Source organism: Vigna radiata, chromosome 7 (assembly GCF_000741045.1).
Source record: "Vigna radiata var. radiata cultivar VC1973A chromosome 7, Vradiata_ver6, whole genome shotgun sequence".
NCBI lineage: Eukaryota > Viridiplantae > Streptophyta > Magnoliopsida > Fabales > Fabaceae > Vigna > Vigna radiata.
Genome location: NC_028357.1, coordinates 32,282,136 through 32,304,082, shown reverse-complemented (window position 1 = coordinate 32,304,082; position 21,947 = coordinate 32,282,136). Strand labels below are relative to the sequence as shown.

General features: G+C 35.4%; 1 protein-coding gene and 1 non-coding gene across 3 annotated transcripts; one reads left to right on the top strand and one right to left on the bottom strand.

The window, feature by feature from the left end:
* Window positions 1-1,932: 1,932 nt before the first annotated feature.
* LOC106768980 (ribonuclease J) lies at window positions 1,933-21,732 on the bottom strand. Of its 2 annotated transcripts, none has more exons than XM_014654403.2 (17): window positions 21,447-21,732; window positions 20,465-20,693; window positions 20,027-20,150; window positions 19,228-19,284; window positions 18,748-18,939; window positions 18,588-18,665; window positions 17,769-17,951; window positions 17,607-17,687; window positions 17,117-17,182; window positions 16,936-17,028; window positions 16,480-16,605; window positions 16,036-16,149; window positions 15,809-15,904; window positions 15,631-15,728; window positions 15,155-15,552; window positions 9,946-10,409; window positions 1,933-2,474 (listed from the first exon to the last, which is right to left on the bottom strand). In XM_014654403.2, the coding sequence occupies exons 1-17, from the start codon at window positions 21,556-21,558 to the stop codon at window positions 2,376-2,378; spliced, it is 2,610 nt and encodes an 869-aa protein (XP_014509889.1). In that variant the 5' UTR covers window positions 21,559-21,732; the 3' UTR covers window positions 1,933-2,375. The 2 variants fall into 2 exon arrangements, with proteins under 2 accessions (XP_014509889.1, XP_014509890.1); XM_014654404.2 differs by having other exon boundaries at window positions 1,933-2,471.
* TRNAM-CAU lies at window positions 10,648-10,719 on the top strand. The gene has a single exon. It is a non-coding gene; the product is annotated as a tRNA-Met (tRNA).
* Window positions 21,733-21,947: the final 215 nt, after the last annotated feature.

The window sequence follows — 21,947 nt, the reverse complement described above, 5'->3', positions numbered from 1 at the left end:
GGCAACGGTTCAGATTGTCTGCAGTTTGGTAAACCAACCTCACATGATCATGGCCATTCGCATGTTTATATAATTTTATGCAATTAATGTTAAATACTATGGACAGTTGGATGTGATTCTGCCACAGTGTAGTTCTGATTGAATTGTAGAGGATTCAAATCCCATCTTGTTAGTTGGCTTTTGTCACCAACCAACAAAGCTAATTTTATGCTCCTTTTAATAGTTCATTTTAATTGAAGAAGCTTCTTTTACCCACCGAAATGGTATACTTTTCATTCTATAGTGAAATCAATGGTTTTCATTTCCGACTATCGAAAAGAATGGTTGTTCGTATAATTGTATTTTGATTTTTTTAAATTTCGATCGTATGCCATGATTTAGTTTTTATTATATTTTTTTACGTCCATTTAGTTTTTCCATTAAAAATTTCAATTTAGTTTTTAACTTAAAAATATTATTGCAATTTTTATCTTTTGCTCTTGTCTACAATTATTTTTTTATTAAATATGTTTTTTATTTCCAAATTATTAATTAAAATATTATTTTGTTGATATTTTAAAATATATATATCAATTTCATCTCTATAAATATAAATGAATATAAAATGTTTTTGACAATAAAAGGTAATTAATATTGTTAGAGTCTAAAGAGTCTCCCTCACCTTTGGAGAACTCTTTTACTCTCTTTCGTGTAACTCTTTAACTGGTGGTTGTTATGCATTAGCCCTACTAGTAGTTAGGGGTCAGTGGGAATTGAGGTTTGGAAAAAGTCTTCAATATGATAATCCTTTCATTCAACTTATGATGATTGGAGAACAAATACTGAAAATATGTTTTAGAATATACATCCCGAAATACTCAAAAAAAAAAATCTCAATTAGGTGTTATGTAATATATTTTCAAATTAAGTTTCCTTCTTTTGGATTGGGTTTTAACATGTTTTTTCTTCTCCTTCCTCTCTCATCCCACACAAACCAAACAAAAAAAACAAGGCACAAAAATCCTCTTTACTTTTCCAACCATGATCACTATCTTCATTCCTCCTCATTTCTAATTGAAGTAGTTTCCGAGATGTTTTAAAACCAAATTTTAAACATTTACATATATAATCGGCAAATTAATGTTCAAGAAGAATTATTTTGAAAAAAAAGTCAGAGTTAAACATGTCAGATTTTTTTTTTTTTAAATTAATACCCAACAAATTAAAAATTTTGGTTTAAATAACATTCATCATTGTATTGTCTGCAAAATTCTGAATATGGCGTGAAAAGAAAATTAACATGAATGTGTCCTATCAATTAGTTATCTATATTGGGAATATAAGTAGAAAATAATGTGCAACTACATCTTAAAATTAAAAACAAACCAATTTCTTCTAAGAAATGGTCATGCAATGTTTATGATGTTATTATGAATGTTTCTATTGAGGCTCAAATATATGACTATTTTATTTCTCCATACATTTAAATTAAGGGTTAAATATGTTTTTAGTCCCTATATTTTGGGGCGATTTTGGTTTTAGTCCATTTTCAAACTAAGGTACAATTTAGTCCTTCAACTTTAGAAAACTCTGGTTTTAGTTTTTTTTGTCAAATTTTTTTAACTTTATTTGCTGTTTCAAACGCGTTTCATTATAGCATTTGAAACAGCAAATAAAGTTAAAAAAATTTGGCAAAAAAGACTAAAACTAGAGTTTTCTAAACTTGAAGGACTAAATTGTACCTTAGTTCGAAAATGGACTAAAACCAAAATTGTCCCAAAGTATAGGGACTAAAAACATATTTAACCCTTAAATTAATCGCATCCATGAGTTCCGCTTAACACCTATAATTAACCCGTTTCCTCTCATTTTTCAGTTTCAATGCAATGTTTACGATTTTCCCAACACAGACAGCCTACGCATGGGTCAAATGACAAGAGCAACAAGACTAACTTTTTCACTGTCGTATGTGGCCAGGATGCAAAATAAATAGTTGTTTAATACCAAGAAGGTGCCACTAACAAAAATAATGAAATTAATTATGATAAGTAACATAAAGATGTAGTTTGACCTCATTACATCGTATTAACCGCTCGGTACCAATCGAAAAGACCCTACAGTGCTGTCACTGGGTGGGGAGCCTTGGAAAGACCAGTATAAATCATCACCGGAATCAGTATGGTCTTCTCATTAACTTGTTGCTAACGTAAAATGTCAATGCCTTTATTTAATGCTGTCCGTCTCATCAAAAAAATGGCTATTCAATGAACGAGTTCAAGATGCAAGAATTATGCAGCTAGCGTATTAGCTTCCCAGCGACCATGTTCAGACATATTACCAACCATAATGCAGAAAACTCTTGCAGATTTTTCTTGTCAGCTATACCACCTTACTGATCATTTAGATGCCAGTGTCTCGCTATCAGACAGAATCCTTTCCATTTCCTCAAGATACGGCCATTTCTTCTTGCCATTTTTCTCATTCTTTACCTCCTGCTTTAAAAATAAATAAAGACGTGAGTTGTTGAAACCCTGGCTGTCTTATTTAATACTACCACTTATTTATTCATTACATCGTTATAATAGTTGTACACTTGTAATATACGCAACACAACCTTTTCATTTGAGGTACTGAAGATGCTGTGTCACAATCCTAATTCTTAGTTGTACACATTCTTTGGGACGGTGACACTATTACAGTGAGCAAAGCAATCAAAAGATAAAACCCTATACTAAAAACAACAAACCTTCTCCGCCTTTATTTCCAAAAGGTTGATCTTGCTAAGACCTTGGTAGGTACAACATATTGGAGTACTCACGTAACAGAATGTTGAAAGACTAAGTCATGCCTCTGTTTGTAACAACAAAATATGTTTTTCTCCTATTTCTCTTTCTGTTAATATATTTTTCCTATTATATAGGATTTAGTTGTATACACTATTGTGTATAAAAACAGGTTCCTGTACTGTACCTCCATGTGAATAAAATCGAAGCATTTTTCAATCATTATCTGAAACTTCTATATGGTATCAGAGCAAACCCCCATCTTGGTTCTACTCATATTTCAACTAATTCCCACTCTCTTGAGCTCTCCAATATTTTGCATGTTCCTACGGTTTCCCATAATCTTTTATCTGTTTCTCAACTATGCCAAACTAATGCGGTATCTGTTGAATTTTTCCCTTGGCACTTTGATGTTAAGGATCTTCAAACAGGGGCGATTCTGCTGCGCGGACGGAATGAAGATAACGTGTACAAGTTAAAGTCACCTCTTTCTCCTCCCCAAAGTCATCATGCCTGCCCACAACCTTCCTTACACCTTTGGCATCATCGCCTCGGTCATCCAACCTCCCGGATTCTTCACCACATCCTGAAGGCCAACCACCTCACTCACTCTCCCTCGTCGATGCTATCGTCATGTTTAGATTGTCTTCAAAATAAAAGTCATAAATTACCATTTCATAAATCTAGTGTGTCTAGTTCTACTCCACTCGAAATTATTTATTCTGATGTTTGGGGTCCTACGTCTGTGTCATCAATAAAAGGATTCTCTTATTATGTTATTTTCATTGATTTATTTTCCAAATATGTTTGGCTTTATCCTATGAAACACAAATATGATGTCTCAATAATTTTTCCTATTTTTAAGTCCCTTGTTGAGAATAAATTGAATTTCAAAATTAAAACTCTTTATTCTGATAATGGTGGCGAATTCATTAAATTAAGGAAGTTTCTTCATACTAATGGTATATCCCATCTGACTACTCCTCCCCATACCCCCGAACATAACGGACTTGCGGAACGCAAGCACCGTCATTTAACTGAAACTGCCAAGTGTCTTCTCCACCATGCTTCCTTACCCCTTTCCTTCTGGTGTCATGTCTTTCAAACCACGGCTTACCTTATCAATCGTATGCCTACTCCTGGGCTCCACATGGAAACTCCTTTCCAAATCCTATTCCAGTGTCTTCCTAACTATCATAAACTTCGTACGTTTGGATGTCTTTGTTTTCCTTGGCTTGTCCCCTACACCACTAGTAAATTACTTCCAAAGTCTCAACCATGTGTCTTTCTTGGTTACAGTACAACCCAGAGTGCATACATTTGCTATAATCCTTCTTCCCAAAAGTACTACATCTCACGTCATGTCCAATTTGTAGAAACAGTGTTTCCATATTCCTCTCCCCAAATTCCTACTCCGTGTCAGCCTCCTTCCCCTCATAGCCCAAATCTTCCTCTCACCTTACTGCATGAACAACATGAGCTCATCAGGCCCCCATCACCTTCTCCACCCAGTCCTGTCGCCACTGAAACCGTACCCTCACTAAACCCCAACATAGCACCTGACTTGTCCACGGGTCCTTTAGTTCCGCCTGCTGCATTGGAAGCGCCGCCTGTTGATCCACCATTCCCTTCACATCCCATGGTCACACGCTCCAAGAACGGCATCTACAAGCCTAAACAGGTTCATCTTGCTTTTAAATTTCCTCTTGCAGATCCTACTGAACCTTCTTGTGTGACTCAGGCTCTTAAAAACCAAGAATGGAAATCTGCCATGTCTGAAGAATTTAATGCTTTGCTTGCTAATGGTACTTGGTCTTTGGTCCCTCGTGAACCATCTTTCAATGTGGTTGGAAATAAATGGGTTTTTCGTCTCAAACGCAACACTGATGGTTCCATTGCTCGATATAAAGCTCGATTAGTTGCAAAAGGGTTTCATCAGCGCCCCGGTATTGATTATTCGGATACTTTTAGTCCTGTGGTGAAGCCACAAACGATCAAGCTGGTGTTGTGTATTGCCTTGTCTCGTGGCTGGTCTTTACGGCAAATGGATGTTAATAATGCCTTTCTTCACGGTACCATCTCTGAGGATCTTTATATGTCTCAGCCTCCTGGCTTTGTGCATCCCCAGTTTCCTAATTATGTGTGCAAGCTTCACAAATCTCTTTATGGCCTCAAGCAAGCTTCGCGAGCCTGGTACAATGCTCTTCGTAATTTCCTGATTAGTTATGGCTTCACTAATTCCAGGTTTGATACTTCCTTATTTGTTTATCATCGGGCTGATACTGTTGCCTATTTCCTCGTCTATGTTGATGACTTACTGCTTACTGGTAATAACATGGTGTTTCTATCTAAGTTTCAACGTGATTTGGCTGCTCAGTTCGCTCTAAAAGATCTTGGTACTCCGCATCATTTTCTTGGGGTCGAGATTCTTCCGGTATCGACAGGTCTTTTTCTCACCCAGCATCATTACATTCGTGATCTTCTTCAATCCACTGCCATGACTGATGCAAAACCTGTTTCAACACCCATGAGTACTTCATGTGATCTCTCTGCTAATTCTGATGCTTCCACTTGCAATGTTTCAGAGTATCGTCGGATTGTTGGGTCTTTACAGTATTTATCGTTGACACGTCCTGATGTTTCCTTCAGTGTTAATAAGCTCTCTCAATATATGGCTGCTCCCACTGAATCTCATATGCAGGCTGCCAAAAGAGTTCTTCGGTACCTCAAAGGCACTATTGACCATGGTCTCCAACTTCGGCGTGACTCCAATCTACATTTAACTGCCTTCTGTGATGCTGATTGGGCAGGTGATACTGCTGATCGTCGTTCCACGGCTGCTTACATCATCTATTACGGATCTAATGCCATCTCCTGGTCGTGTAAGAAGCAGCCCTCGGTTGCCAAATCCTCCACTGAGGCTGAATATCGCACCATTGGTACTACAGCTGATGAACTACTTTGGCTACAGCAGTTACTCATGGAGCTTCATTGCCCTCTTCCTCAACAACCAACAATTTACTCTGATAATATTGGAGCCACCTATCTCTGTGCCAACCCTGTTTTTCACTCTCGTATGAAACACTTAGCCATTGCCTACCATTTTATTCGGGAACTTGTTGCTGCAAAGAAACTTCACGTTCTTCACCTGCCATCCAGCCATCAACTAGCGGATCTTCTCACAAAGCCCTTGTCCCCTTCGCGTCACAACTACCTCATTGCCAAGATTGGTGTTGTCTGCGCCTCCACCATCTTGCGGGGGCGTATTGGAATACTCACGTAACAGAATGTTGAAAGACTAAGTCATGCCTCTGTTTGTAACAACAAAATATGTTTTTCTCCTATTTCTCTTTCTGTTAATATATTTTTCCTATTATATAGGATTTAGTTGTATACACTATTGTGTATAAAAACAGGTTCCTGTACTGTACCTCCATGTGAATAAAATCGAAGCATTTTTCAATCATTATCTGAAACTTCTATACAACAAACCTACAATGCAGGCCGAACATCTAGCTAAATTCTCTAACAGAAAAGATTCATAAGTCAAGCAAAGACAGCTCATGGTCAAAGGTCAAATGTAATCCTTCAACTATGTGCGCCTAGTGATATTTCTAATGGGCCTAGAATGTTTAAGTTGTGTAGACAACCCACTATCAAAGTCCCCATCCTTTAGATGAACCGTGTCCTCAAGGTTTATGGGTTGGGCCCATAAGCCAATTGGGTTACAGATGAAAGTCGTTGGTGGGCTATGGAATGGGTTATACAATTGGGGAGATAAGATGGTGGTCAGAGTGACCGACCCAGGGAAAATGTGTATCTTCATCGGTATGGTTATTAGGGAATGTGTGGGTAAAGCGAGAGGATCATGTAAGAGCTCTAAAAAAGGGGACATGTGATTTGGCTTGTGAGCACGGGCACAACAGTGGTGATATGGAAGAAGTGGTGTTTAGTTCAAGGATTGGAAACAGAGTTGGATTAGAATTTGAAGAAGAGCGAAAGGTGTTTTCCAAGAGATTGGTGATGAGGGGGCATGGGGTCGTGATATGGTAGAATGTGGGAAATGAAGAAAACTGGATTCATTTGAGAGTGGGCCTCACCTTCGAGTGTACAATTGCCAACAGCATCTACACCTTCCAGCTAGGCCATCCTTGACTCTTTCTTAGTGCCACCTTTTTCGTCCCCTCCGACCCCATCATTTGAGTATGTTCTTCCCTATGCTCTTCGTACAGTATACACTTCACTCGTGATCTTTCAGCCCATTACAAGCTATCATCAATTGTCTACATCCCTTTATATTTGTCTTTCTTCCATTTCTTTCGTGTCAATTCCTAAAATTGTAGGTGATGTTTTGGCCCACCCTAGTTAGAGACAAGCTATGATTGATGAAGTGCATCCTTTTCAAAACAATCAAACTTGGGATCTCATTCTTTGCCTACCGGAAAAGCCATTGTTGGTTGTAAGTGGATCTTTGCTATCAAAGTTGGTTTTGATGGCATTATTGATCAACTCAAAATTCGCTTGGTAGCCAAAGGTTATGCTCATATATTGGGATTGGATTCTGGTGACACTTTCTCTTCCGTCAAACCTCACCTTACAAGCCAATTTTGTAGGTTAAAATTAAACTTAAAGTTCATTTCTTAACATGGTATCGGAGTATAAAGCCTATCCTAACAAAATTTGTTGTTTGTTGAACATATTGTTCCACCGGCTATCACACTAATATTAGATTTTCCATTAATGTTTAGTCCTACGTACAAGATATATATACCTCAACATGAAGAGAATGTGTTAGAAGTCTCACCTCAAATAGAGATAAGACCACTTTAGAGTATATAAATGGGTGTAAATCTTACCTTACAAGCCAGTTTTATAACATTGAGTTAAGTTTAAAGTTCACTTCTTAACCATATACAGCGGATGCTTTAGAAAAAATAGAGCTAATGAATTATAAGCCCATGGATCCAAATACCAAACTTCTACCTAGTCAAGAGGAGTCACTTCTTGATCCTGAAAGATTGGTTGGAAATTGAACTACCACGTAGTTACTAGTCATGACATTTCCTTTTCAATCAATGTGATAAGTTGGTTTCTCCATGTATAACCACACTTGTGTTGTGGGTTATTCAGATTCATATTTGGTTGGATATCCTTCTGACATGATATTGTAGTAACAAGATTTAGTATAGAAGCAGAATATAGAACTACGACCTCTACCACCTTTGAGCTTGTTTTGCTCAAACAATTGCTTAAACAATAAACGACTCTTATATGTGACAATTGAGTTGTCCAACATGTTTCCCCAAATTCAGGATTCCACGAGAGGACTAAACATATTGAGATAGTTTATCACTTTATCCAAGAAAGCATTGCATTTGGAGACATCACAACTCAATTTGTTAATTATAACTATCAGGTGACAGATTTCTTAACTAAATCATTGTGGGTCCTAGAATTGGTTATATTTGTAATGGTTATATTCATAAGAAGCTTGATTAATATGATTTATATGCACCAGCTTGAGGTTATGGGCCTTGACCCATCTCTTCATATTTGAGGCACTTATATATACATGATCCTCTGTTGTAAAAGACCGACACAGGTTAATTTTGTCTCTGCACCATTTATCTCAACAATTATAATGACATTTAAAGCTCTATAATTCACAGAAAAACAAGAGCTGTATTTTCTTTTAATCAAATGACTAGGATGAAAAATGACTATTACTAGGCTTGATTATCCCTTCAATTAATAGTGTCAATGAGGAAGGTCATAGTCTCTTCATGGGCAAAGGGGTAACGGTACAATTTAATATTAAGGGCAACTTGGGGTAGGACAGAAATTGATGGTCATGAGAGCAATTAGGAGAAGACCAAGGGGTGTTTTGAAAATAGTAGCAAAAGATTGAAAAATAATGTTAATGACAATCGGCTAAATGGTTTGGGGTCAGGTAGTGATATGCAAGTATGTGGAAGATACTGGAGAGTCATTACGGAAGAGTTGACACAATTGGTAAAAGGAGTAGAAAATGAGAGATGGTGAGGTGGATTCCATAAGAGCGACATGAGAGCCAATTTAGCATAAGAGAGTTTAGGTGTGTTAAACAAATTGAATACGGCCCAAGGTGTGCAACCATATGCCTTTAATAGGGATTAACTAGAAGGGGACGAGAAAGGTAGTGGATTGGATAGAGAGAGTAATCTCCGAGCAATAGGAGGAGCAAAGTGTGCAGTACCCATTGCCCATCATAACAAATAATTTGAGGGTTGGAATAGTACACAAATGGAGATGTGTGGCCAAACGTGGTTGCAAAACATTGTGAGAACAATAAGTGTCCACTAAGATAGCGACAAAACCGTCAAAAAAATCCTCCAAATTTGAAGATGTGGGTAGAAAGGGGTCATTTGGTTCGGTTATAAAGCGGCCATCCATTGGAGGAAGAATGGCAGAAGAAGAAAACTCATCCCCTAACAACAATACAAAGCGGCTGAAGGAGCATTTGTGGCCAGAGTAGTATTTCTCATCACAGTTTCAACGCAAATAGATTGCTCCCCTTTCTTGTAGTTAAGTTGCAGGAAGGCTCTTGATGGGTATGGGCTTGGGTGAGATAACTCTAGAGGTGGATGACGGGTTGGTTTTGCATGTGAGAAGAAAATGATTTCAAGGTTGTGGCAAAAACGGAGATGGGAAACAGTTTTTTTTTTTTTTGAATCCTATATTTTGGATTCAACAGTCTAGCCAGCCTTGAAGCCTTAGAAATTGAAGTAGATAGGAGAACATGTAATTCTCTTCTAATCTCAAGAATGAGACCTGAAATGAAACAATTTAAAATCATTTCTAGGGGGAGGCTCGTGACACAGTTGCAGAGCTTTCCAAAAGCTGCTTGATAATATATTATGGAGCCAAGATGAAACTTGGAACAGTTCTGCCTGATGGTAGGCATAAGTCGAAGGGCCAAAATGCAGTTCCAAGGCATGAGTAATACCGGTCCACTCAGTGAGTTGTTGGTTATGAACAAAATTTGGACAAGTTAAAAATGTCAGCATAAGGATTGGTTCCACTTTCGACAACATCCAATATAGAGGCTTCCTTAAACATAAACAAGCAACAACTATGGAGGATTATTTCTAGGAACTGAATTGTTTGCTTTATAAGATTAACATGAAGTCACGAAAAAACAAACCTCGTATTTCTGTAACAAAGATGTCCACAGAGATTTACACTGGCCGGGACTTCTGCTGATCCCATTAGACAACAAATTCTGAGATATTTCTTCCCAGAGGGCCATCCTTCCTTTAACAACTTGAAATCGGTCATTCAGTTCCCCACGCATGCCAATCAGCTTCTTAACTTCATCATGTTTCCATTTATTTCTTTTTGCTGATTTTGAAGATTTAGGTTCAGAATCTGATGTATTTACAGAATTGCATTCTTCGGTATCTTCAGAACTACCATCCTTTGAAGGGGATGACTTCTCCATTTGTGGTACATAACCATTGTTAGCTTTAATTGACTTCTCAACTGGAGAGGATACAACAAGTGGTTTAAAAAAGTCGTCTGAAACCTCCGCATCAGACAAGTCATCCTCAACTCCACTTGAGATAGCAATGTCTTCAATAGGTAGTATACTCCCTACATCAATTCGATCTGCACCAAATAATAGAACTACGGTGTGAAAAAAGATATGACAAAAACAAATTTAGCAGAAAAATATCAGTTGAAATAAAATTCACTAATACTTAGCCAAATATAGTATAAAGGAAAAGGGAGACAACGATTTGGTGCCAAATCCATGGAAGCTCATTGCATTTTGAGACTGTTGGAATTAGTAATTAAAGCCTATTGGAAGTTGTTGTAATTAATGTTTGGATTCATGAACATAGCTATCAGAGTGGCGCAGCGGAAGCGTGGTGGGCCCATAACCCACAGGTCCCAGGATCGAAACCTGGCTCTGATATTAAATGTAATATTCCATTATTTATGTTAATTATTTTTTTTCCTTTATCAATTTTCTATAAAGAAATCTCAAAATAAATGCAGCATCCAAAATAAAATATGATCAAATATCGAACACAATTCAAAATATATAGTCATTACCAACCATGAAAATAAGGATAAGTCCAAAATCAAACACAATAGATATAACTACGAATAAAAAAACATCATCTTACACCAAAATTTCAATCAGCATAACTATTTAATAAATCAATTAATTCAATTATTGATTTAAAAATACCAAGATTAAAGTAAAATTTTATATTAAATTCATTCACACTACTTATGTGACTAAGAGATCTTCGAACATATGCTCTTATCACATAGAAATTATGAACTCTATTTCATAATAAAATTTTCATACTTAAAATATCAGTTCCTGAAATTCCATAAATAATATATATAAAACCCAGCAATTTAATATATTTTAAGCACAACAATAATTTGTATTAACGGCTAAAATAAAATAATTTTTTCTTAGACAATTTTATTTGCTCAAGAAAAATTACAACAAAATCAAACATATCATAAAATCAATTTAAAATAAATAAAATTAATTTCTTAATTCACGACATAAATATCTTACTATATAAAAAATAATATTATGCAATGATAACTAAAATATATAATAATCAAATTTATTACATATTTTACAAATATTTCCTTTCCAGATAATTCTCTTCTAAACCTACGCCACTAACATAATTTCTTTCCATTTCTTACTCTATTTTTTTTTTCTATACCAAACCATATAATAATCCCACTCAATATATCATATTAATTCATATCTAATAAAATTAAATATTACAAAAATCAAATCCTAATAGACAGAACTATATATATATTCACTACATTCAAAGAATTTCTACACCATAAAATCAAAACAACCATTTGAATAATTTTAAGAATATCATTGTTAAGTAGCTATCAACCTCAATAACCATATACATTTACTTTTATCAAAAATGCATTTCCTCTCCTAATTTATCCATCATGGTTCCAATTTATTCTTCTGATATTATGGATCATATTTTTCTTTGGATATCATAAAACCTCAATCCAAAAATCCCTCGTTCATTAACTAAATATTTTCATATATTCCATATAAACTATCATCTTGTCAAAATATATTCTCTCCTTAAGAAAATAACAATCATTTGTTTTATACAATTTCAACCACGACCCCGATATAATCATAATATATTAATGTTCCCTTATATTCATATCAATCTTAAAATACTCACATCATATGCTCTTAAAATACTTTCTTTTCTTAAGTATTCTTAAATCTTTTTCTCTAATTCAAACAATAATATAAAACAATTAAAAATAATAATAACCTAGTAATTTGATATAATCCAATGAAATTACGAGTCAACTCTTTCAATTTTATAGCTCTTTCTACCCTGTAGTGGGAGTACCTAGTAAGAATATATGATCTCCAACTTCAAATTTCAATAGTCATCTCCTCTTATTGCATAGGTTTTTTGTCTGCTCAAAGATGCTTTCATATTGTCGTGAATCAGTATTACCTTCCCATTTGTTTGTTGTAGGAATTCTCGTCTTAGTAACATGCTTCAAAGTGCTTACTTGGATTTAGTATAACTGACACAAGCAAACTTATCAGACATTTCTTCATCTTATTAAAACTTTGTTCACATTGATTTGCCCAAAAGGTTGATTTTTGTGAATTAACTGAGTCAAAGGCACTACAATTTTTTAGAATCCTTCGTTGAATCTCCTATAATATCCAGCTAATCTCACAAGGCTTCAAATTTTCGTTGATGTCTTAAGATGCTCCTAATTCATCACAACCTCTACTTTGGTAGGATCCACTGAAATTCCTTCGTTTGATACCACATGCCCTAAATTTTTTACTTCTTTCATCCAAAACTCACATTTTAATAATTTAGCCTATAACTTTTTCTCCTACAGCTCACTAAGCACAACTCTAAAGTGATTTTCATGTTCTTCATAAGATTAAGATTATATGAGGATATCATCTATAAAGACTACAACAAGCTTACCCAAGTAAAGACAAAAAATTGTATTCTTGAAGTCCATAAATATAGTAGGAGCCTTAGTCACCCCAAAAGACAATATAGCAGGAGCCTTAGTCACCCCAAAAGACATCACAACACAACATATTCATAGTGACCATATCTCAATCTAAATGAAGTCTTTTGTATATCCTCCTACTTTACCCAAATTTGATGATATTTAGATCTTACATCAGTTTTTGGAAAACATCATTGCTCCATGAAATTGATCTATTAAATCCATTCCCAAAATTACATAAATACCAATTAGAGGTAAGCAAATTAAGTTCACTTTAAATTTGTGTCTCTCAATCTCTATTGGGCAACCAATATAAACTAAAGATGTTAAGATCACCGAAGATGTCGATGTAGATACTACTAATTTCATTCTCATTTCATGAATAGGAAAATTTAGTCTATAAGCACAAGGACTAGACACAAAACAAGTGTGTCGCTTCATAATCAAATAAAACAGCTTGTTCAATACCAAAGATTTTGCACACACCTTCGACCAAACGATCATTACAAGATGCATCCACTTCACTTATCACAGACTATGCCAATAACCTTCGACTTGAGTATTGCCACCTTGTTCTTCTTGTTGAACATTTTGTCCCATGGTGCAATTCTCAGCCACATGCCCCTATTTCTGACAAAGATAACATACCCTCTTATCTAGCTCTATACGTTCAAATAATGTGGATCTCCATAGCGAAAACACTACACATTGTTACCCATTCGTTGTTGTTGTTTACCTGATATACTCATTATTGTTTGGGGTATATTGTATTGCTTTTCAGAACAAACTTCTTTCCAACAAAAGAACCATCATTATTGTTTCGTATTACTCTTCCCAAAGAAATCAATCACTCAATTGTTTTGGCTTTCTCCACTAATAAAGGAAATTCTCTAATAGAAGATGGTACTACTACTTCCTTGATTTCATGTTTCAAGACCATATTGAATTTTTTGCATCTCCAAGTTTCAGTTGAGGTTTGAGTATTGAATCTCGCTAAGGTTTCAACTCCTCTCCTCTAGCCTCCACCATTTGTTGAGTTCCATTCCACCAAAACATAGTCTCATCTTTCAACAAATGTATAGTGAAGGTCACCTTCCTCTATTCACGACACCCATGGCCATGAAGATCTTCTCCACTTCTTGAATCCACTTGTCAGCTACATTTGGATTATGGTTGTTTCCCCAAGAATTTCAATAAACCTACACACTCAAGAGGGTGAGCATGTTGGTTGACTCTCAATGCATTTGCACTAAGTTGATTAATAACTTGTTGTCTATTCATAGCATCTCCTTATTGTTGAAATACATTAGCCATCCTTTTGATAGCTCTTGCTACTTGTCCCATATCAGATGTTGGGCTTGAGGTAGCTAGGTTTTTATGGGCAATCTATAATTTACAAACGATTTAGAATACTTTTTTTTAATATAAAGAAATAACATATTCTAATAATAATTGTTGAGAAGTGGATTTTAAGTCTAACTCACCCTACAAAATTGGTTTGTAAGATGAGATTTTCACCTACATATATTCTCTAAATTAACCTTATATCTAGTCAATTTTGGACTTCCAACACATCCCCTTCACATCGAGATATATATATCTTTTGCATGGGACTACACATTATTGAGTGGTCCAATAGCGAGTGGAATGATATGCCCAACAAACACAAACCTCACTAAGATGAGGTTTGCACCCACATATATATTCTAAATTGGACTTATATGAAGTCGTTGTGAGACTTTCAACACACCCTCTCACGTTGAGGTAAAAAACAAATCTCAAAATAATCAAAGCATTATGGACATAGAATACGACCAGCTCTTTCCAGTACGTATATAGGTGCACTAGAATCATCATTAATCTCTTTGTAAACACAAAATTGAATTACTAAATAAGCTAGGTAACTTGAGTTATTCAGAAAATTCATTTGCATAATAATCTGTAAAACTTTTGGTACCAAAGCAGATTCTGCTCCTTTGGTGCTTTTGTTCTGCTTCTCAATTGCAGTAGTCCCTAATTTGTACAATTTCAAGGTCTACAGCTCTCAATGCTCAAAGGCACTAACTCTCCCAAAATTTCGACAGAGATCTCTCACCACCTCCCCTCTTGTTTATAGGTGACACTGCTTCATTTCTTATGCCAACAATCTTAACTAGTGTAACTAAGTAATGGGTATCTATCACATTCTCATTTAGTTGGAGGCAAATAAGAGCAGATGAAAGGTTATAAATGATAGTACAATTAACATGACCTATTTTAACCTTCATATAAAAGGCATAATTGCACATAAACCAGACCTCTACATTCTTTATGTATTTTTCAAATGTAAATTGAGCTACCTCTTATTTGTGTTTTAGTTCTCTGATTTTCTTTCCCACGTCCATCCAGCACTTTTCTCAATGTCGGTGCCCCATCCACATGGAATTTTCCAGACAGTTTCGTCTTTATCTCATTAGCAAGAACAGCTGCAGGATTTTCTACAGCAATGACAATAACTTCAGGCCGCTTGCCACTGTACTTCCTCACCATTTTTCTCAACACCTCAGACACAATTCTTTCCATATGAGCCAGTGGACAGCTTGCAGGGCAGCTTGAAAGGGCAGCATGAGCAGCTTTATGGAGTGCATCCAACAGCTTGCCCTTGTCAAGCCACAGGCATCTTGTTGTAATTCTTATTTTTCCTTTTAAGGTGTTCTCATCTGGACTGTCTAAATTTTGTGGGCGAAATATCTCCATGCTGTAAAATGATGAATATTAGCATGATATTAAACAAGATAAACTTGGGTTAGACTTAATTCAGGACATTACACATTACCTAACAACTATGATGCCATCTAATGCAATTCTCATTCTTTCATCAATAAAGAGTTCACTTGATGTACCAAATGCTTTCTCGCCATCACTATACATCAACTGCATGAAAAAGTGGGAGGGAATGTCAGAATTATAAATTTCTAAAAACGAGACCACCAGAATCTTTGGGAGCCACCAACCTGGAAATTCTCTTTTCCAAGTGAAGCGAAACCATTGGAAAGGACTCTTTTGTTTCTCAAATGAGAAACACCAAGCATCTCTCCATTCTTAATAACCTGGTGCATAAATCTCATCAGTTGATTCAGCAGTTTATGAAACAACTCGTATGCAATGCCTATCTAAAACAAGTTATAGGCCACTGGTAGCTCGTGTATCACAAAGAACACAAACAAAGGCAACCACTCACAGTAGTGTGCCGAATGCCAGTTGATTTTCCAAGTAATTCATGTTCCTTCAAGAACAAGAGTTCTCCATGTATGGGTAAAAAATGCTGTGGCTTCACAATTCTAAGCACTTCCTCCTGCAGAAATATATGCCATCTTCAGTAATATGCCAAATCATAGACAAACCATACAGGGCGACAGGAATTCATATCAAAAGGAAAAATCTTATATAATATATATATATAATTAACTCAAAATGTGTCATGAAAGAGTAACTAGTTTGGTAAGGCTTGATTATCCATGTGACATTCTGTTAAAACAGAGTAGAGAAAAGACTAAAAAAGAAAGAACAATTTAAAAAGCAACTAAGTCTATGTAATTTATAAATTTGGGATATTCTTCATTTTTTAAATTTTTTGTACAAAACAATTATTTAGTGATGTTGAATAATGCAATAAAAATGTTACCAATTCTCCACGATACCCATGGCCAGATGTGTGCAGACATTCATTCTTCCCCATAATTATAGTTGATCCAATATCTGATATGCGGTTTAGCATTTCCATAACACGAGACTCGTTGCCAGGGATAACCTAATAGTGATATAAAAAGCAAAGGACAGATTAATAACATTACTTTAAGATAGAAATCTTCATAATTATATTTATGATTCACACAGGGAAAAAAAATCAGAAATTGTTACGAGAATGAATCAAAATTTAAAAGTAGAAACAGTAAATTGTAAGTTCATATAATGTGTTGGTTAATTAGCAGATACTTTTTTTTTCTTTGCCACCTTCCTAAGATAGGTTTAAAAAATAGTTGTTATTTATCAGAATTTAAGTGTTCATAAACAAGTCTTATTTATACTGGACGTGCTTTAGACAAATCAAAATGTAAAATACCTAGTGCGGGTGTCATACCTTGGCTGAATATAACACAATATCCTCCTTTGTCAGCTTGATAGAATGACTACTTCCATAAGATGCAAGATTTAAGGCAGCACGTGGTTCTGCCTGACACAATAGCATATATTTGGTCAAATGTCATAAACTTGATCAGTCAATGGAGCTAGGTAATCTAAGGACCTTAAAAGGTTCTTACTTGAGACCCCGTTGTAACAATTAGCAAATCTTTTGGTGCATATGCGTCAATATCCTCCGCTTTCACCTGTGTAAAATTAGACATAATTAATACCAGGCAATATATATGTGACTTGTAGAAGCTCGTACAAAAGCCAGGATAGGTTGCAGAGAAAATAAAAAATAACAGCCGGTGCAATAGTACAAAGGAAGGCCAACTAGGTCCAAGGTCCAAGAGAAAACAAAGCAAAATCTATAGCTGGTTATTAGCCTACTTGCAAATTGCAATGATTTCCACTAACAACTTAATCAATAATACAATACCAGTGGACTTCTCCAACCTCCAGTTTCCATCTGCTAATCACTTAAGTCATATCCTAACATTCTTTATAAAAATTAATAGAAAACATGTCCAATTATCAAATACAATGAAAAGAATCAATTAGTCAGAATAACAGATAAAAAAGCTGCTTTGCAGACAAAAAGAGATAAAATGGCTGAATGTTTATTACCAGAGTAGATGGATCAATTGGAGCTTTTCCATCCTTCCAAGCTGCATCTAAATATGTTCTTAGTGACATGCCAACAAATACCTGGTAGTATAGACAGGAAATTAAAGTGCTAACACTTGTTTATTGATTATATGAGCTTGTTTGTGAGAACAATGAACGTACCAACTTTCTACCAGTTAAATCAGCAGCAGCTTTTACACTTCCAAGACGATGTATATTTGATGCAAACTGGGTCGTTATAACACGTCCTTTAGCAGCTGAAATATTCCTCAATAGCGCATCTGCTACAACAGATTCACTGGTTGTCCTTCCAGGTGAGAGTACATTTGTTGAATCACTCATCATCTGAAAAGAAACACCAAAATCACCGTTTCCTTCTACCCTTTATCCATATTAAACAAAAGAGGAAAGGCTACATATATTTGTCATAACCAGGAATACAGTGGAAAAATAAAGAAACCAACACAGTCTAGCATGCGTGCACAACCTACAACAAATTGCAGACCTATATCCATGGGAAAAAATAAAGATAGAGCTCACTGCAATGAAAGAAGAATACATGTAGTAGACACACGGCAATGAACCCTAATCACAATACAGTTATTTTGAATGCAGTGACTCTATTTTACCCAACCCTTTCTCTTCCATAGTTTCAACACAATATCTCCATGAGATATCCTTATCAGGTCAGGTCAAACATCAGGTCAACCCCAAAAACAAATAAAAGCCACTTACAAACCTAGTTGAATTAAATAAAAAAAGTTAAACTTTTGATTGGTGTAGCTCAACTGGTATCCTTGAAAAAAATTAAAAAGTTACTGATGTGACTACATCTGGAAACTTCTAAAAGGCAGAAAGAATTTATCCTTTTGGGCACAACTATGAGCACAACAGAGATCATGAGAACCACATTCACCATGAAAGGACTATTTATCTGCCACAGAGAAACATTGTAATAATTAAAAGATAAAGGCGGCTCACCAACGTGACTCCTTCTTTAGAGAGTTCCTCTAGAGCTTCACGATCAAAAACTTTTCCATCTAACGGTTTTTCATCAATCTGTTGAATCAACTAGCTCAGCAACAGGAGATTCAAGGCAGAAGAAAGGGACAATGCATTAAAAATTGAAGTAAATACTAACCTTCCAATCCCCAGTGTGAAGAATGGTACCATCAGAACATCGGAGCACTAGGCCACAACAATCAGGAATAGAATGAGTCACTGTGATAGGCTCAATTTCAAATGGCCCTGCCATAAACTTCTTCCTCGTTCTAAAAACTTTCAGTCGTGACGGAACAAAAATACCATGATCCTTCAAACGCTTCCTTATAAGCTGTTATAAAGAAAAATGTTTCACCTCTGAACTGTAATGAATAAAATAAGCAATCCAAAGAATAGAACTTTGACAACTAAAATGTGTCACAATTTTTGTTAATAATATTAATACAGTGGCTCAAAGTTAAGAGTTCAAGAATTAGTCAGTCCCCTTCAAGTTCAAAATATGTTAACGCTAAAATCCTCCTATCACCTTTATGGCAGGTTATTGTTGATTCATTTGACAAAACAAATGAAAAGCAGCATGTTACTGAAAAAGTAATAAGATTAAAAGAACTTTTCTTACCTCCATCGTAAAGGATGACGCAAAAATTGGTGTGTGAGAATCTAGTGCCGGGATGACCTGATGGACCAAGTCAAAGTTAAGTCAAGACCACATGTAAGTCATGTAAGAGAATTGCAGAAAACATTCTTAAAATATAAAATAGAATAATAAACTAGATTAAATGTTAGAGAAATGGATAGAGTACTAGAAAACATAAAGTAAAATCAGAATAATTTATATTAGAAAAATAACTCATTAGATTTAGAGGAAAAGAAAAAATGGAGAACTTAAACAAACGTATTCCACGGAAGATTTGTAAATACGATATGACTGCTTTAAATTACTGTCAATCTTACAAGCAAGGAATATAGGCACCCAGTAATTTGCAAAAAAGTGCACTCAAATACTGCATTTGTGATTAGACATATGTCAAATCTTGTAAAAGGGTACACTACAAATATACGTATCCATGAGCCCAAGTTAGTCCTTAAAGCCTACTACAAAGCCACTGATTAGAGAACTAATTTATTGAATGGTGGTATGTGTTAGGGTATAAGGTGTACAGTATGTCTTCTTGAGACTCGTTGCATTACCTTTCAATTGTCATAGCATGGCAGCAAAGGCATCTGATATTGATTTATTCATTAAATTAAGGATGCTTCTCTAAATTTCAGCCTCAGTTTTTTATGGTACAATGTATCAAACAGGGGACATTATATCTCATTACAAACATGCAAACTGATATATTGGAATCTATCAAAGAGAACTGGTTGACAAAGTATTTTTCAAACCGGCAGTTCCTAGAAGAACAAAGCATTACCCAAGGCAATGCACCAATATGATCTTCATGACCATGAGTTATAATAACTGCTTCAATTTTGTGTCTCCATTTTCTTATAAACGTTGTATCAGGTATGATCTTCTGGACCCCAAGCTCATCATAGCTGAAATATCATGAACAAATCAATGTCAGTTCACCTATAAAGAAAAATAAATCAGGGCAAACAACAATCATGCAGTCGCATTTTTATTATGACTATAAAGAGAGTTTTTAAATTTTCAAATGAGTTCATGTAGAAAAATTATCTGTTCTCGACTGTGGGATCCATTCCAACTTTAGTTAGTATTTATTTTTTAAAGTCTTTCATAAGAAAATGCCATGCAACAGTTCAAACTAATTTAATGGGCTGAGTGTCCTCTTTTCTTCGTCTACCATAAATACGCACAGAAAAGGATGGGAATGGATTGTAAGACATACTCTGGAAACATGACACCAGCATCAATGAGAATATAGCGATCATAATTGCCAACAAGCATGCAATTCATCCCAATTTCACCCAACCCACCAATGGGAAGAACTCTAAGGGGTGGCCCATCCCGTCCTTCATAAAATTCCTCCATCTTGCGTTGAACAGAATCTTCCATACTTTTTCTAGGACCTTCTATCCTTCTCGATCTCTTACGCAGAACTTTAGGGCCATCCGTATCTGCAAAAGCAAGCAGTATAAACCAAACTAGTCCGGATAAAGAAAAAATAACCATGCATAGGATTAAAATTACAGGTAAAACAAACACACAAAGTTAAATAATCACTATATGGTGGAAGGAAGAGAAACGAAACAAAACTATAATGTAATATCTATTTGTATAAACTTATCTATATAAGCATATTTTATGAGGAAGAAAACAAGAAGTATAGAACCAATTCTTTAGAGAAAGAAAACAAGAAGTATAGAACCACTTCTTTAGAGAAAGAAAACAAGAAGAAAAGACTACATAAATTGTTCATAAGTTAAAATATACGTATAAACTAACTTACTAATTTATAGAAGTTCGCCGATACTAGTATCTCAAAAAGATAATTTATTACTTATGAGAAAAGCTTATCTTGCTGTCTTCTTACATTCTCTTCAAGTACTTACAGAAGTATTTATAAAAGAGATTATCTCAAAGCAACACATGTTTTAAGTCAAATGAGCGGAGTGATGGCTACAGTGTCTGTCATTTAAGCAAAACCCAAATCCTTATTGAAATCACTTTTAAATGTGGCAGTGGTGTCTTGAGAGAGATTCATTTCAAACATTACAAATCCTAGCTAAAATAAAACGATGTGAGGAGGAACAAGAATTTAATTAGAAACACGAAATATCCCACTCATTACGGTGAAGCCTTAATTGAAAAACCTCAAAAGAACCGCATCCATTCAATCAAGTTTTGGTGAAAAATAAAAAGAGGATTACCGGGGATGGAAGAAGAGGAGAGAGAGCAAGAAAGAGAACGGCGCGTAGGGTAAGGCCGGTGGCGGCAACAGAAGATGTGAGGACAAAGAGAAAGGGAAGTGCAAGAGGCCATTGTGATAAGAGGAAGAAGAAGAAAAAGAAGAAGAGAGTACAAAATTGATAGCTTAAAACCCTAATAATGTAATGTTCAAAGGGTTTTGCAGGGAGCTGCTTCTGCTCTTTCTCTATCTCGAGAGTTGGAAGCGGGAAAGAGATACATACTCACTCTATTACACTCTAATCAGGTTCGTTGCTTCCGAAATATCTTTCTTATCGCTAAGGTTTTTTTTCCTAGCTAAGCGACACCAGTTGGAACGTGTCTTGAAACAAAATATTTTAGGACCACACGTGTGGCACATCATTATATATTTGTAAAAAAAAGTTATATCTCACATCATTATATATTTATAAGATTTTTCTCAAAGTATGTTATATTTGATCATTAAACAATTTAATGGTTAG

Excerpts from the sequence above, each read along its gene's own strand:
- LOC106768980 (XM_014654403.2), bottom strand. The coding sequence starts at position 21,558 with ATGGCCTCTTGCACTTCCCTTTCTCTTTGTCCTCACATCTTCTGTTGC. Across the intron at positions 20,151-20,464 it reads GCTGGTGTCATGTTTCCAGA|CTATGATGAGCTTGGGGTCC; the intron begins GTATGTCTTACA and ends ATGATATTTCAG. Across the intron at positions 16,150-16,479 it reads ATGGGTATCGTGGAGAATTG|GAGGAAGTGCTTAGAATTGT; the intron begins GTAACATTTTTA and ends ATATTTCTGCAG.